The sequence below is a fragment of the Ischnura elegans genome, chromosome 8 (genome assembly GCF_921293095.1).
Source record: "Ischnura elegans chromosome 8, ioIscEleg1.1, whole genome shotgun sequence".
NCBI lineage: Eukaryota > Metazoa > Arthropoda > Insecta > Odonata > Coenagrionidae > Ischnura > Ischnura elegans.
Window position 1 is genome coordinate 83474352 of NC_060253.1, and position 17845 is coordinate 83492196.

Below are 17845 nucleotides of genomic sequence, written 5' to 3' on the forward strand. Positions count from 1 at the left end.
TGTTTCTTCCTTGTTAATGACTGCAGCTGGTGATATAAGTACCTGCTCCTTGCTAAAGTGGGACTTAGCCTCTTGGGGCTCCTTGGTCACATCCTTACCTCGGCCCATGAGTAACCACTTCGACAGCCCAGAATCAGTGGAGGGGACTTGAGTTGCTTTCCTATTTTCAGGTGGAGAACCTGCATCATCGGAACTACTTTCAGCCTCAGAACATGTGGATGGAATCGGGAAATGAAGCAGTCACCACAGCGGTGCGCAGGCTGAAAACAAGGCGGTTGCGCAAAGCAGGGAGGCAGGTGGCGGGCGAATTCAAGAGGATGCCCTTTGGCACACTAAGGGGCCATGCCCCCCTTGCTTTCCCTGTAACCGAGGTGCAGGGGGCACTGGGCGAGGCACTGCACCTGCCCGTGCTGGCCCCGTGGGCAAGTGCCAATGCCTCGCGTAAGCACAGCGGTGCAGTCTCGGCACCGTCTCGGCTGCGGAGAGGGGGAGCCAAGGTGGGGGCGCGGCCCCAGTTCAAGGTGTGCGTGTGCATGCCAGGAGGGAGGCTGTTTCGCGTGCCTTGGTCCCCTAGCGGCTGCCTCAACGTTGCTGAACAGATTCACATTCTCCCCCCAGCCATGAACCCCTGCCTCTGAGGTACCTCAATCCCCCCCACGCCCATCACTCCAGCTCCATGAGAGTTGAGGTGGTGCACAATTTTATCACAGACACATCAAAATATCTGAATCACACGATACTTGAGGTTGCTCAAGTCCTATGATGCTAGGATACGTAGGATTTCCAGTAGCATTTGATCTGGAGCTTACAGTCAGGAAATCCTGTTTCATTGCTTGCATCCCAGCTGTTATCCTTGTATATCTTTTCATCATAGGAGTGATCCTAGATTCATTCTTGCTCCCAGTACGCACTAGTCAACCAATCATGTTTGCTCTTTTAAAAACTTTAGCAATGTGATTGTCAATTATTTACATTAGTGCATTCATTTCCTCTCTCAACAAAAAAAAAATCAAGTTTATGCAAAGTAAAGGATTCCTCAATTCAGGCGATATCATCTCTAATGCTGTATCACTCACAAAGCCAAACGCACATATGCTTATGACAGAAGAATGAATTTGTCATGGAAAAATCATTTTGAGCAAACAAGATTCAAACCCAGATCTCACAACACCCATACTCCTTACAGCATCCACCAGAAAAACTGCAGTTTTTTTTAAAGATTTGATTTGTCGAAACACAATTGGCTGGTGTTATGCATGTGAATCAGAAAGGAAATTTGACTCATTAGTCACCGTGACCTGGGATGTTGTTGCGTACCTAGTCATCATAGAGATATGAAATGATAGTCCAATTACTTATCTAATTTCTTGTGAATATCTAGTTGATGTAGAAATTTGCAACAGGCTGCTACATACTGTGTTTGTTCCCTAGTCATTTGGTGTTGTAAGGATTTGAAATGAGCTAGAGAGCTCCTTTTCATGGTAAAGTACATATTTACCTGTTATAGTGGTCATTGTTGTTGTTGCAATATCTGTCAGTATTTTATATTTTTAGTGTGAGTGAAAATATTATGTACCATGTCCTTAAAGGCTTATCCTTACATTTTTTAAGAACAAATATGTTTTTGTGTGCTGTATTATTTTTTTGTACACTTTTAGTGTTGAGCCGTGAATGATCTCATTATACAATTTTAATAATCGCACAACTCATCAGAATATGATGTGAAAAGAACCATTCTTATTTCAAGAATGGGAAGGTTATTTGAAAAACTTTTATAATGCTCTTTTTTTTGCCTCATAACCTTGTGCTAACAGCTGAAATTCTGACATCATGATCTCTCCCTGAATACAAGACTCAAACATTAGTGATCCCCTTCCCACAAAATCCTTCAAGAATGGCCCCTTGAGTGAGATGATTGTGCGCCACCAACAAATTAGAATCACACTTCTCATTTTTGACCTGGCCCTCTTCATGGTAACGCTAAATTCTCTTGTAGGCTGCATTTTTGTGGGTTTCATCGCATCGTCATTTTGGTGGAGAGAATAGTTTCTCCTGCATTCCTGCACTTTGACCTGAAGACACCTGCTGGAATGCAGAAGAAGCTGTTGTCTCCGTCACAACAACGGTGCAGTGAAACCTGGAAAAATGCAGCCTTCATTACCATCGCTCCGCAGAAGCCTTCACACAAACTAAATTCTCTTCCCTATAGATAGTGGTATAAGTCTGTGGAAAAACTGGTTTTTAAGATTTGATAACCTATTTTAATTGGCTTTTGAGCTACTCATTTCTTTGAAAACACGCTCTCATCCACTGAGGTCTCTGTGGCTCAGAAAACATTCACTAAGTACGTAAAACTATAATGAAGGCGAGTTAGATACAGATTTTGAACAAAGATTAGATTGTGTTATGATTATTGTTGCCAGTCTGGGGATTTAAAATGATTAAGGGGATTAGGGTAAAAGTAAGGGAATCTCATCTTAGGCATCAGGGAACTTCAGGGATATGATGATGCACAGATCAAAAGAACCTCCTTGCTTCTCGCTGGCTAAGGGCTAGATTTATCGATATGAAAATATACAGTAAATATGCCTTTTGAAGTCTGCAAATTTATACAATATAAATCTCATTGTTTAACAAAAATTAAGGTTCTGATAACATCACATTGCATAGTACTGTTAATTCTTAATTGACTTGTATTTATTATGTTCTTACTTAGCAAATTCTATTAGAAAGTTCCTTTACTCCACAATCAGCAATGCCCCTTTTCTCTGTCCTAGAAAATTTCACTATTATACCAGATACTCCAAATACCTAACCTGTCAGAACCATGATGTATATGTTTTTCCAGGGCTAACTTGAATGAAAGGTCTTATTTAATTATCATTTGTAGGAAATTAATGGTCAAACCTTGGCGGAGTTCAGTTAAAAACAATACATATAGTGGTCAGCCAAAATTTTGCTTAAGGAATTCATATGCAATTGAATAATTTTGAGAAAATGATCGTCAGGCTGCTGTTTTGGCATTGGAGGTTGTTTTTATGTTTCTCTGTTTGTATTAATTGATTGTCATTGTCCATCATGCCCATCAGTGCTTTAGTGAAAGGCTGTTTCAAAAGCCGGATTTGCAATTTTTTTTAGATGATGTATTTTTATTATTTTCAAGGGAAAAGAGCATACTATTTCTACATAGATTCCTGCAGTGGAAAAGAATATCATATTTTTGTAAGGAAGGTGTGATATCAACCTTTTTCTGATGTCTTCTTCCACTCAGGAATGCATCTAAAACTTCTTTGATATCAATTTTGTTTACACTTATACTAATTGTAGTTTTTTATTTATTTTTTGATAAGTCAATATGTTTTTAGTCCGATTCATCACTAGGCATCCTCACCTAACTCTTGCTATTTTCTAGACATTGTTATCATTGTGTTTGTATGTCATTGTAAAATGGTCTATCATCATGGTAGTTACGACATGAAATCTCAGTTAATTGGTTACTTTACTCCAATTGTGAAGAACTAGTCATTTTTTGTCTGAGTATTATATATTTTACAATTGCCTTAACATAGTCTTTGAGTATTTTTGGGAAATAACAATTTTTTACTGCTGTAAACTCTTTACATGGTAGTTCTTGTTTAGGATAATTTGATGTAGTAGGAAAAATTGAAATGAGAAGAAACAAGTTGGTACATAAATAACTGTCTCCAACCCTGCTAATTTTCCTGCTCCACATTTTGTTATGCCATCGTAAGATCAAGAAAATGTTATGACTAACACAGAAAAATTTTATCTTTGTATCATCATTTTTAGGCTTGACTGTAAATGTTATCATATTGCGTCACCTCATCAATATGAATGTCACATATAATACCTACCACTTTTTATTTTGATAATTTATTGGTAATGAAATGTTCAACTTGTTAAATAAATTTTTCAAAGCCATTGATTTAATTGTTATTAAAATTTCTATCATGTAAATTGTGAGTGCATACATATAATGCGATCTTTTAATGATAATATTTTTATGATGATTTGGTGGATTTCAGCATGGTTTGATTTGGTTGTCAAATGATAATGTTGAAAATAAATAATTAACTTTCAATTACATTTAGGCAAATGAACTTATCTTGAAAATATGTACTGTGTACTGCTGAGCTTCATTGGAGCCACTGTTCTGTAAGGTGACATATATGGGAGGGCAAACCATGTAGATGCGGCATAGTTTCCAACCCGCTAACCCCCACTGTTTGACTTCGGTCCAGTCCTCAAACTACTATACCTTCGTGTCATTGCTGGGCTGAATCCTCATTAGGATTGCCTTATAGTAATTCCCTCTGCCTCATTGTGGTGCTATGGTTATTTCAACTGACTTCACTTGCTGATATGTTGATCAGGGATACGAGAAAATAAAGTAACTCAACCATATCCATACACAAAGGATACTAGCTGGCAGAACTTAAGTGAAATACTTAAGATGCCATGAATAATGTGCTTAGAATGCGAAGATGTGAGTATTTGTCTTTTCAATCTTACGCTTCTCATTCCCGTTCAACTATATGTAGGTACTTGACTTTTATTGATTTTTCTGCTGCAGTGTATCATTTGCGTACAAAATATTGAAAAAAAGGCCCTGAAAGGTCATATGTATATGTCAGGTATGCTAGTATAACAGTAATCAGTCAGCAGTATTATATTAAATATGCTATTCAATTTATATGAGATCCCTCAGCAGTTTCTAATAATTCATAAATTATTTTAATACTTTGTTTCTTGATAAGGATTTCATTGAACTACATTGTACTCATTTCATTACAGGAACATTTATGTTAGCAATTTGGTGAATCATGCTGATTGCGGAAAGTGGGGACATTTGTTTGGGGGCAAGGAATTCACTAGTACGATCATTAAATTGGTTTAAGCACCAGGTTTACTGTAGGTAGGCTCTCTTTTCTTCCTTGCTTTCAAGCAAAATTACATATTGCATTGGCTGGAAATAGATTTGAGCCTGCCCCTTGCCATTTAGCTTTAATATCAAAAATCAACTAAATTCCCATAATTGGAAGATGAAGCATCCAATGGCACTTTTTCCTAAAGAAGAAATATTAATTATATTGAACATATCATCTATGATGTCATTCCCATCACGCTCAGAACCCTTGGTGAACAATATTTTTTTCAGTGAGAGGGAGCAGGATGTTGCAGCTGGTATCTTTTAACCAGGATCTGTAAAACTGGCTTCAATTGAAGCTGAGCTTGAGTTACTTCTTATAAATATGAATTTAATTCTGGTGACTTATAAATTCACAATTTATTTTATTTCTCGCTCTTATTGTGTTATAAAAGAAGCACAATAGAAGTTGTAATGGAAAAGAAAAATTTGAAATTTATGTATGAAGATTGGACTTCATCGTAACCATGGTATCAGGTACCATTTTCCTTGCAACAGTTTCTGATGTATTAGGCAGTATAAAATTTTACAGTTAAGAATTACCAGATGATATCAGGCAATATTTACTCCAAACCATTTGTTTTTTTAGTCCTGGAAATCCACTACAGGAAAAATAGTGCAGAAAGACACTTAAACTGAATATAATAATCAGAGTACCTACACTAAATGGCAGGGTTCCATGTTCCAGTGCAGGTAATATCATTTTTAATTAAAATGTGAATTATTTTATGATAGTTCAGTAATGTAGGTACCTAGTGCAATGAATAAAATTTCTGCTGTGATTATACTCATTATCTTAATTGTATTGGAAAAGAATGCTGAAATGGATTATAACTCCAATTCCGCATGTTTTTGTACATTTTTTGACTGTTAAGTATATGTTGATTTTCAGTTTTAATGTACCTCATAATTTTCTGTGAATTCCTTTTTCTTTTAAGTTTGAACACAAATGCTACTACCAGCTAGAATCTTATCACCGAGAGAAGTCTAGCCCACAGCTCGAGTCGTCTTCGGAAGTCCACCACGCCACCAAAAATGCATCTTCACAATGCCATACATCTGTGCCTAGAAACAGCAGAAGCTGGCGGCCAAAAGTCAACGTCAGTGTTCCATATAATATGCTCAACTGCTTCTGCCATGAATGTCGTAGAAGGAAAATGCTCCCTGTGGAGCAAATTAAAGTGAGTGCCATCTCCCTCTGCTAAATGTATGTCTTACAATCAAAGCATAATCGAATAAAACTTTCTCCGGGGTCATCTGATTTAAGACATTCCCGATGCATAATAAAAGAATATAAATGGTGCAGGGAAGTCAGTAACATCAGTCAGCTACTCTTAGTATTTTTGGATTCTGCATATGTTGACTTGGGGTTCATCTCGAGCTATCTGAGTTTAGCTTAACATGTAGTATATGCTCGACTTCAGTTGCTGTTGAATGCCATTTTAATAATTGAAATAGGAGGTTTTGTGGTTTCCACGATTTGGTTTTCAATAGTCCCTGAATTTTCTCCACGAAAACAAATATCATTTTTTAGAATAGGGTAGTTTCCTTCATCAAAGAAAACGAAAGGCATTGATTGCTATTCGCCCCAAGGTCACCTCACTTGCGGCAGTGGGAACCAGAACAACGTCACACGGGCTTTTCCCAGCATTCATACTTAGCCGTCGCGTTTTCGCGCGCTTGAAAATTTTCACTTTTCATTTAACCGCGAAAAATTAATATCGTCATTTAAAAATCTAAAAGCGTGAAATATGTACTCCAGGAGTAATAATCTTTCGATTCAGGCAATAAATAAATAATAGGAAACCACCCTATTTTGGAGAGAAATAAGATTGGAAAAACTCATTGTTTTATTTGAAAAAATGAGGGAGTTACGATTTTTGGCCACCTTTCTTTGGTTTTTGCCTACTGCATGACCTATCCTTAGCCGTATCTATTGGTGAATATAGATCTTGTCTAGCATTGTAAAACCACCCCTTCATGTGACCTACTCTTCATTCCCCCTGCAGAAACCTTATGAGAGGCCTATGTTTCATGAAGAGGATGCATGCTTCCCTGTAGCATGCTTGGGAAGACTGGAAAATAGACAGAAGTTGGAGCAAGCAATTTATAGGGTGACACCGGATCCTCGATTGATAAACTCTCCGCAGATAGTCAGAGATTTCAAGGAGGATAAATGTGAGTTCACACATTTACATTTTAGAGGTTTAGATATCTATTGTGGTGAATGAGAAGTTAAAATGAGCATAGCACGAAAAGTATTTTGTTGGTTTTTTAAAATAATAATATCTAATGACAGCCAATAAGTAGGCCTTAAAATTTGATTTTTTTACAATTGTAATACACAATAAAATAATATTAATCTCATGTGACTTAGAAGTCATTCAATGGAAACAAATTATACATGAAAGAAATAGCTAAAACTAGGGATGGGTCGACTGTACCCTGATATCTTTCACCATTATCTCTCCTGTTCCCCTTCAAATGCATAAATACTTCATTTTCATCCCACCTTTGCTTTCTTGAAATATGTAATGCCATGGCAAATAAAATCAACTGATTTGGGCGTTACTTGGTGGAATGATGAAATTTTCATGGTGAAACAAAAACCAAGTACTGTTCCACAAACTTTTTTTATTTGCTGTCAACTATAGACATCGAAACTATAGTTTCGACATCTATACCATCATTATAAAGAGAAACAGAGCAATAGCGTACAACGTCCAACCTTATGTATCCAACAGCGGTATGAGGGAGGGAGGGGGGGGACCCAAAAGGGGAAGAGGGGGTGGGAACGTTGGATTGAGGGTCAAGACATAAAAGTATAAAAGCTGGGGGTGGGGGGGAGAGAGGCGGATAGAAGGTCAGGTGGTGACGACATTAAAGGGGGGAGGGGGAGGATTGTCAAGGAAGAAGTCAGATTTTAAAACAGTAGATAAAAAAATGAGAACATTTGAATATAGTCATATCATTTAAAATTTTGGTGTTACATGCAAGAGTGCATTTGGTGATTTCTAAAATATCCAATTGTAAAAGTACGTGTAAATGTAAAAGTTTAATATTAAAATCACTGTTGTGGCCAGATTCGATGAGGTGCTCAGAAAATTGGGATTTGAAGTCTTTCAGACGGGCACTTCTTTTTGTGTTCATCAACACGAGTTTTAAATTTGAAGCCCATTTGACCGACGTAAACACCGTTGCACTCATCACATGTTAGGTCATAGACACCACTTATGTCTTCAGGATGCTTTTTGTCCATAGAGTTAAAAATCAGTTTTCCTTGGGAGGTCGGGGAGTAAAAACACACTCGGTATTTGTCTTTGGGGATGAGGTTGTGAACACTGTAGGAAAGGGGGCCAAGGAAGGGTAATTTAATTTGCACCACCGTTTCAGCTCTGTTTTGGGGATCAGCAGCAAACTGGTTAGGCTGGGCCACGCTCTTTTGCGGGTTCTTTTGACCAGTAGTTTACCGATGAGGTGATCATTAAGGTAAATGCACCAATGCCTGACCCATTAAGGTTTTTTCCTTGCATGTATATCCCTACAGGAACAATTTCAATTCATGTTCAATTCATTTTAAAATTAGTAATAGGTTTGATACTTCTTCTTTAAGACTGCGTTTTTGTTGAACGTGTAAATTTAAAAAATATATTATTTTTACTTTTTACAAAATGGGCTTGAAATGCTCCTATTCCTGACCCTCAAAATTCTCGATGCTCTTAAACCTGACCCCTGATGTTCTTGTAGCTGACCCTTTGGTTATTTTCCTGGAAAGCTAGTACTAAAAAAATGTAATTCACTTTACACTTAGGTTACAGGTATTAAAAATAATTAACACACATTATCAAATGTAAGGATATATATATTTTGACTCTATAAGCTTCAAAGTTATATATGAGTGATGATATTAAAGTTCTTTATTAGACAGTTTAGCTTTGAATTGCTTCACTTCAGGGACTAAACAAACACCCCTAGAATTTACAGCTGAGGGAGGGTTTATCTTGCCTAAAACACTATTATTATCATACCAAATCGCATCCTTTTTCTCTGGCCAACGCCAACCTGATGGCCCACTCATAGTCATTACTGAGATGAGGCATTCTTGGCCATATTTTGTTTTCCGTTTCTCTAGTATCTGTCCTGGGAAAAGTTCTTCTTCATACTCAGTAATTACATAATCATTAATGTTTAATGAATTGTTTGAGTGATTGTTGATGTCACTTGATGTGTCATTTCTGTGATCTGCACTCGCAGGCATATCATGATTTGACGAACTAGCATTAGCACTGATAGAATCAAAAATCACCTTTGACTTTGAGCTTTGATTTGACTTGCATTTTACACTCTTTTTCTTTTTGTAGCACTTTTTCGTTTGCTTTCACCTGTTTGAGTTTTTTTCTTTCTTCTTTCAAATTGGCTCTCTTCTCATTTTCTTCTCTCTTCTTTTTATGGTAGTCTTGCCACTGTAGAGATGTCACGACTGATGGGATCTTTTCAGTTTTTCTTTTTTTCGTCACCTGTACTTTTGGTTCTGGCCAAAAAAGAGCTCTTTTGAAGGGCGAAGGAATACATTCTTTCTCTTTATCAGGAGTAGAATGTATATTAGTTCCTCCTCCAATAGCAGAACATGTGTCAACATTTTGACCTGGAGTCAGAACTGGGTCATTGTCAAGTACCTGTGTTATCCTGGAGACTTGGGTAGTTGTTGACTGTGACGGCTCATTATTATCAGGCTCAGAGACAGCATCTTGAAGGTCAATTAGTTTCACTGGTTCTTCAAAGGGTTGAATTTCAAGATAGCACTTCCCTGGCTGCAGTTTATCACCCACTTCTTTAACTGATGACCCAATATTTCTTATAGATATATCGGAAAAATACTGTTCTTCAGTCCTTTCTGTGTGATTTGATTGACTATTAACCTGAAGATTCATTTCCTTCCAAACCTGGAAAAGAGAGGTATCACATAAGGGTCCAGTCCATTGTTTTCCTTCTGGGACAGACTTGAATAGTTCCAGTGTAGGTTTCTCAATGAATCTCTCTAAAAACAGCAAATGTTCTTCATTTTTTTTCTGAAGACTGTGATTATCAGGATTTGTATATGCCTTAGGTGGAGAAATGTTCTTCTCAGTGATGCTGTCAGCAAAGGTTGAATCCCAAGGGTATAGTCCACATTTACGGAAGCCACTTCGTAAAACATTGGGCAGTACTTTCTCCATTATTGCTTTGTTCAAAAGAGGAGCGAAATTTTGTCTTTTCAATACCTGGGATTGATTTTCCAATCTCCACGACAAAACATGCTCCTTCCAACCAGCTTTGAGTGTCCTAAAAACTGCCACATCCATTGGTTGTAATAAATGAGTGGAATTTGCTAGAAGTGCCACCAAAATTATGCCTACACTCTTGCAAAATTCACTCAGATGATAGGACAAGTGGGAGCTGTGCCCATCAACAAATATAATTATCGGGAACTCCACATTGTCTTTGGCCCATGGGTAGAACACATTTGCGATGTAACTGTAAAAAGTGTCACTAGTCATCCATCCACTGTCAGAGCAACCAACACCCCAGTCCTTTGGAATACTGCTGGAAATTTCTGCAGGGATTCGTTTATATTGGTATAGCACCATTGGAGGTGCAAGAAATCCAGCTGCATTTCCAGCTAATAAAACCGTTAGGCATTCTTTTTCATCATTATTTACAATGTTATATATGGTCTTGTCACCTCTTTTTGCCAGAACTTTAGCACCTTTAGGATTCAAAAAAAAGGCAGATTCATCCATATTAAAAATTCTGTCCGGATGTTTCAGTATGTCTTCATTGCCTGATTTTTCCAGGTAATCACTAACCTCCCCGAACCAACTTTTAACTTTCACCGCTGTAACATCACTTCGGCTCCTTGTAAGATTTTGTGAAACACGAAGGCTAATATTTGGGTGGCGTTTTAAAAACCCCTCATACCACTTACGACCAGGGTGTTCATTTTTAAATTCCTTTCTCAATTCACGAGCAAGTCTGGCCACACTGGCTAAAAAATTTTCTTTTGAAACTGGGAATCCAGCTTTGGCCATGTCAAGGACCCACGTAACCAGCACCTTCTCCTCTTCTTTTGAAAGTAAAGTATTTGGCCCCATCCTCCTTTTTTCTGGGTAAACACCCTTTACTTTGTAGAGCAAGGTTGTTTTAGGCACTTTGAATTGCCTTGCTGCTGTCTTGATACCCATTCCTCCTTTCACTGCCAAGATTGCTGCTACCATGTCATCCTCAGGATATTTTAATATTTTGGATTTAGGAGTAGCCATTTCTCTACCAAATAAGGTTGAAAAGGTGTCAAGACTTTATATTTAACCTTACTTAAAATTAAACCTATTAATACTGGTCAATTATTTATTACAAAGCTAAACTCAACTCAAGGGTCAGGTAAAGGTGCAGCAAAATACCACCATGTCCCAATGGTTGACCCGGGGGGTCAGCCATTAGTTCTCATTGAGTAATCAATTTCATATTAATTTTGAAGGATTAATTGCCTTTTTAGGCTTCATTGCACACAAAAACAGAAAAATATGGATTGCACCTATGCCTGACATTGGGGTCAGCTACTAGTGCATGCAGTTTAGTTTTGGTACATAAAGCTGACACCCCCTAAGTAAGAGGTAAATTAGCTCTTTGAAGTTAAAAAGTGATCTAACTCCATTACAAAAACTCCCAATAATCTATTGAAACAATAAACTTGCAAATAGTACCCAAATAATCTCAGTAAAATTCTTATAAAGACTAGCTTACCTCTTATCAGAATTCTTTACAAACGGCCTCAAATTTCATAGAAGTTGTAGTCACCACTGAAAATGAGCAACTGCCAAGGAACTATTGACTCTGCTGCCAAATCAACTGTGTTTGCAACAAAGTAACATCTTGATGATTAGTTATGTGGATGAAGGTTACAATGTAAGTGCCCTAGGTTCTTCTTATTACTAAGTAAGGAAATGGGGGTCAGCTACTGGTTCAGGGTCAGGCATTGGTACATTTACCTTATAGCTGTTATGTAAGATTTCACTTTTTCCCGGCGTATGATGGCGGTGAATTCTTCTCGGGTTTCCATCCGGGTGAGCTCCATCTCCATCGCTGCCGACGTTTCGATAGAATCCTTTTCTATCGTCATCAGGGCCGATGATGCCAGTAGGAAAGTGCCAGGTTTATATATCCTCGGTCGTTATGTTGGGTCGTTCTGATTGGCGGAGAAAGAGTGCGCTTTTCCCGCCACTTTCAAAATCGGGTTCCATGCCTTACTTAAGTTGAAACCCTCGTCTCTGTTGAAGTTTTTCTTGGAGAGTCGTATTTCAATTGCCTCCTTGGTGAGACGATCCCAGTAGCCGCTGGAGTAGCAGAGCATTTTGGTGTTTTCCCAGCGAATCGCGTGGTCGAGATTGATGGCGTGCTCCGCAACCGCCGATTTCGATGGTTGGCACAGCCGGAGATGACGCTTATGCTCTTTGATTCGGGTCTCGATCGTTCTTCCCGTTTCACCGATATACTCCTCACCACACTCGCATGGTATGCTGTAGACACCAGGCATTTTCAGTCCTGCAGGGTCTTTGGCACGGACTAAGACTTGTCTTAGTTTTTTGTGAGGCAGATGCACTGTCCGTATACCCGTATACGACCGAGGATATATAAACCTGGCACTTTCCTACTGGCATCATCGGCCCTGATGACGATAGAAAAGGATTCTATCGAAACGTCGGCAGCGATGGAGATGAAGCTCACCCGGATGGAAACCCGAGAAGAATTCACCGCCATTATAGCTGTTATTTTAACATACTGATTTAATTACATCAAGTTCCTGGTTGAAACTTGAATCAATCATGGGGATACAAAGTAGTCTGTTTAACATAGAGTTAATGCCCACAATCTTGTGGGAGTATAAAGGATGGTTTGAGTCTGCGGGGATAAGTACATACATCCATAAAGGTAATTATCTGGTAGATTGCGAAGTCATGTTTGCCTTCTTTGAGTGAAATCGTAAGATCTAGGAAGTGGATTGAGTCACCTCCAAGTTTACTTCTCAATATCCTCATGGAATATATAGATGAAAATAGCGAAAAGCAGTTGTTCACATTTTTGACCGTGTTCCACCATTTTCAAAAAACTGGAAAATACTCACAGTGAAGTTTTCTCGGGTTTCACACCGGGTCAGGTCCTCCATTTCTCCTTCCAACGTTTCGATGAACAGCTCGCCCATCGTCTTCAGGGATTCAGGAATCCAATACCAATTCCTCAAAATCTCGGGGTATATATACATAATTCTGAGGTTGAGGGCGGTTCAGCGTCTCCTGATTGGCTGCCAGTCCCCTCGTATTTTTAGGAGGTGGTCCCATATGTGGCTTAAATTATAGCCGCAGTCTCTGTTGATGTTATTTCTGTTTTTCCGAATCTGAATAGATTCTTTTACTACGTGGTCCCAGTACCCATTAGATCGACAGAGCAGCTTCGCTTCTTCCCAGTGAATCATATGATTCTCCAGGATGCTGTGCTCAGCCACTGCCGATTTTTCCAGCTGTCCTAATCTTAGGTGTCTGCGATGCTCTTTCAATCTCATCTCAATAGTGCGGCCCGTCTCTCCAATGTAGGTTTTTCCGCATTCACATGGTGTGGCGTACACTCCAGCAATTTTTAACCCAGTTGGGTCTTTTGCCTTCACAAGTTGATCTCGTAATTTTGGTGAAGGCAAGTGAATGGTGTGGATATCAAACCTCTTCAGAATTCTAGAGATTTTCCCTGATATGGTGGAAATATATGGGAGGTATGCCTTGGTCGTCGCAGTGGACTCTTCCTTTGGTGAAGTCTTGTTAGGGGTAAAGGCCCTTTTTAGGGCCAAGTCTATATGACGTCTGCTGAAGCCGTTCTGAGTGAAGGTTTTCTTCAGGTGTCCTATTTCTTTGCGGAGGTTATCCTTGTCAGGGATAGAGATGGCCCTGTGTATGAGAGTTGAGAGCACTGACATCTTCTGGGAGGGATGATGGTGGCTTTTCTCGTTCAGGTAGAGGTCGGTGTGGGTTCTTTTTCTCTAAACACTATGTCCCAGGGTTCCGTCCCGTTTCCGGTGAATTAATATGTCCAGAAATGGAAGTTTTCCGTCTAATATTTCCGTGGAAAATACTAGGATTATACTTTGATATAGGGGTAATAATATACCGTTGAGGACCTCAAATACGGAATCCTGAAACCTGGAAAACCAGAATCTGGAACGGCTCACGGCTTACTTTGCTACATAAGTATCTATGTACAGGTGTCATAGGTGACCACATGTACACGCTTCACTATGGAAAAATACGAGTGATGAAACAAGTCATCAGTTTCACTCTCCTTTGATTATATGACTTAGAGAAATGGAGAATTCGCCTGTCCTACTTTAAATCAAAGACGAGTTATTAAAAATGGGAAATATCTTTGGGAAGGCCCTCAAGACCAGAAATCCAGAAAAACCAGTAATCCAGAAACCCTTTGGTCCCAAGCTTTCCGGTTTTGAGGTCCTCAACTGTATATTTTTTGGCGTGCCTATTGTTTCCTTAAGTTTTTAATATAATTTTTAAAATTAAATTTCAATTTGATAAATTATAAATTAATCAATTTTTAAAATTAAATTTCAAACTTAGCATTTTAGTTTTCTGGAAAAAAAATTGAAGAAAAGCAGGATGGTAGAACATAATACCACGCACATTTTAAAATCAAGAAAACATTTTTACGAAAATAAAAACTGAAGATATGGTTGTAAAACGAAAATTTGTGTTTCAATTTTTTTGGAGGAATTTCTATTCTTAAGGCCTGAAACTTCGCGGAGACACAATTTTTGATGCCTGTTAAGTCTCAATTTTTTTTTTAATTTCTTGGGGCACTTTTCACCATCTTAACCTGCTAGACCCTACGTGAAAAATTGCCATCTCTCTTTTTCGTTAAATTGCTATCTGTGCACTGTCTTTTCCATATTTTACTATAATCCTACTCAAATTCCTCTTTGTTGTAGATGTGATTGCTATATCATGCAGTCAATCAACTTGTCGATATTATGAGGATCATGTATTCTCTTCATAAGCTACCTCTTTAATTTCATTATATTCTCATAAATACTTTTTCCATTTCTTAGCATCCAAAGTTTCCGAGAACCCATGGGATTCTGAGTACAAGGACAAAATTAGCTCCCTTGGTGAGAAGATAATTAAGGAAAAACTTCATGAAACCAAATCTAAGGTCTCTAAGAAGAGAACTTGATTGTCAAACCTATAAAAATGCAAAGTGTTTCTTAATAAAACTGCCATTTGCCATGAATTTCAATTGCTCTTCACTATTTATTCATTATTAAAGCAAAAACCCTGTGAAAACATATTATTACAAGTCCTCTTCATTTGCTGTTGCATTTGCTGTTAGTATAACTTCTTTCATGTTTGATGGAATTGGAAGTGACTCGCATGTAATGCCTTTGAGACTGCAGGTTAGATGATAAGGCCATAACAAGAAATATTTTGGGGCAGGGTGTTTAATTGGAGGGGCGAATGCATTCTTTGGGGTCTATATGAATTGGGTTAACACGCAGTACTTCCCAAGCAAGGCGTGGGAGGGTTGAAGGCATTGACTTTCCCCTCGTTATCATTTTGGAGACTGACATTACTGAAGCTTAACCCTTTCCTGCTGGTGCCTACAGTTGGAAAATGTTTTACGTGCTACGAGTAGCTCAAGAATACATATTTTAAACCTCTCTGTACAGAGCTCTTTTTTTTGGTGGAGTTACCCTGTCCCTCACATTTGGGACCAATCTCAAAGATTTGGGCACCCCTCCCTTACCCCAGCCACTGTACTACACTCTCTAACCCTATCGTAGCACGAATCCATGGTCAACTTATTCCATTACCAGTGTCTTTTTTTTCAACCAAAAATTGTTTTTGATTTTCAATAATTTACTCTTCTAAAGAATTATTAACTTTTTTTTAAGCATTGTGGAATTTTAAACGAATTTCTAGCGTTAATAGCAACAAAGTTAGTTAATACAAGTTAACAATACTATAAGTGCAGAAGTCCGTTATTTTTAATGCTAAAATTTCGTTTAAAAATTTCTTACGCACAGAATTAACAAAATAAAGAATTCATTTCAAGAAATTTATAGTGTTTAACAAAATATACCACTGAAAAAACTATTGACAATGTAACCACTTTGCAACGGATTCCTGCAGAGAGGATGATCATAAATAAGAGGGAGGGTCGGGCTTAATTGCTGAGGAGAGGCCCTAAGGACTCACTAAGCTGGGTCTCAGTCCAAACCTGAATGCATCAGACAATTGCTACCTCAGCGGTCACTTCCCTTCCCTCGTATCATCCAGAACCGACGTCTGGTCGTTTACGTTGAAAAATCCGGGAGAGCTATACCTGAAGTTGGGTGTTCTGGGAGTGAAAATGCCCATCACCTCCACCCGACGTCCGGCACGAAAGGGTTAAAGTAAGAATGACAATTTGATGAGGACTTTGCTAAAGGAGAATGCAATTGGGTAATCCATTACTGGATTTTATATCCAAACAAGCGGTAAAAGGTGTTCTTCCAAATAGGATAGTCATCTTTTTTTTATTATTGCCAGTGGTTTTAGTGGTGTGTAAAAAATAAATAGTCTCATAAATTTTTTGTCTTACGATCCGTCGCATCCTCCTTAAGCTATTCATGGTGAAAAGTCGACTGCCTTAACCCTTTCATTGATGAGTTCATAATATCACAAGCTCATATTGAGCAATTCTCCACTTCTCATCTACTCCTTCGGTTTGTGAATGGGCCTTGCATGGTTCTTAGTTGCTTTAGCAATTCCTCCCCTAAGTGAACGATACTCCCAGAATGAGCTTTTAGGCATGACTCATTTCTCTGCGATAGTGGGATAGAGAGGGGGGAAGTCTGGGGGTCCAGACCCCCAGACTTCCCCCCTCTCTATGCCACAGTACATATAATAACACAGTAAATTTGCTTCATAAATGAAAAAAAAATACTGAAAAATCATGACCTTACAAAAGATTGTTTGAAAATTTTATTTTTTCAAATAGAAAAAGTGTTAATATCAGTTAAAAACTTCTACTTTGTACCGTTTTTAACAAATTTTCCCTTTTGGTTTTAGACCCCCTCTAAACAAAATTCCTGGCTACCCAATTGCTCCCCAAGTAGGATGTCGAGTGCTGGCCTTCGAGGTCTCAGGTGGTGCCCTCGCTGCTTAAGCAAATTGAATTCACATGGCACACAACCGCTGAATGCCGACGGGTGCCTGACAGTTGGTAGGAAGTCTTTGGAGGCATTCAGCCCTCTGTGAGTGCCTGCGGGGGTTTGGGTCGGACTTGGTCTGTTCCCAGACAGCATCAAATTCTGGTCTGCGACGCTATGGAGAGAAAACAAAATTGCCGGGATTGGTGCAGGAGGTGGTAACTCCGAGTTATAAGCCCTTACCTTCCAAACGGAAGGTCATGGGATAGAGTCTCACCTCGTTATTGAAAGCATTATTCATTGGAAACCAATTAACACTTCCATTGGCTGTTTATTTTAAAAAGTCACACAAAAAGGACTTTTGAAATACCTTCAAATAAGTGAGAGAATCGTATGATCCTTTGCATAGTTGGTGGTAATTACCAAATCAGAAAAGGCGGAGAAAACATTAAAATCTAGATTTATTTGGATGATGGATTGATTAAATTCATGGTTTGGCAAACAATGTTCGTCAAAACGACACATCTGTTGAGGTATCAATCGAGGACGAACTATATATAGTAGTGATGAGCGATATATCGCTAACTGTGACTGAATCACCGTTACTGAAAAGTAGCAGTCACTGTCGGTGATTCAATATTCGAAATCACTGTGATCGGTGATTCGATCACTGGATT

At 38.5% G+C, this 17845-nt stretch overlaps 1 protein-coding gene across 3 annotated transcripts in view; it reads left to right on the top strand.

The window, feature by feature from the left end:
- The window catches only part of LOC124163332, a 30759-nt gene extending 15491 nt beyond the window's left edge, over positions 1-15268 (top strand). For 2 of the 3 annotated variants that reach the window (XM_046540160.1, XM_046540158.1), the window contains exons 7-10: positions 171-5641; positions 5887-6129; positions 6958-7126; positions 15087-15268. In XM_046540160.1, the coding sequence (XP_046396116.1) occupies positions 171-638 (468 nt within the window). In that variant the 3' untranslated portion in view covers positions 639-5641; positions 5887-6129; positions 6958-7126; positions 15087-15268. The remainder of the gene's footprint in view (positions 1-170; positions 5642-5886; positions 6130-6957; positions 7127-15086) is intronic. The other variant, XM_046540159.1, reaches the window with a different exon arrangement.
- The last annotated feature ends 2577 nt before the right edge of the window (positions 15269-17845 follow it).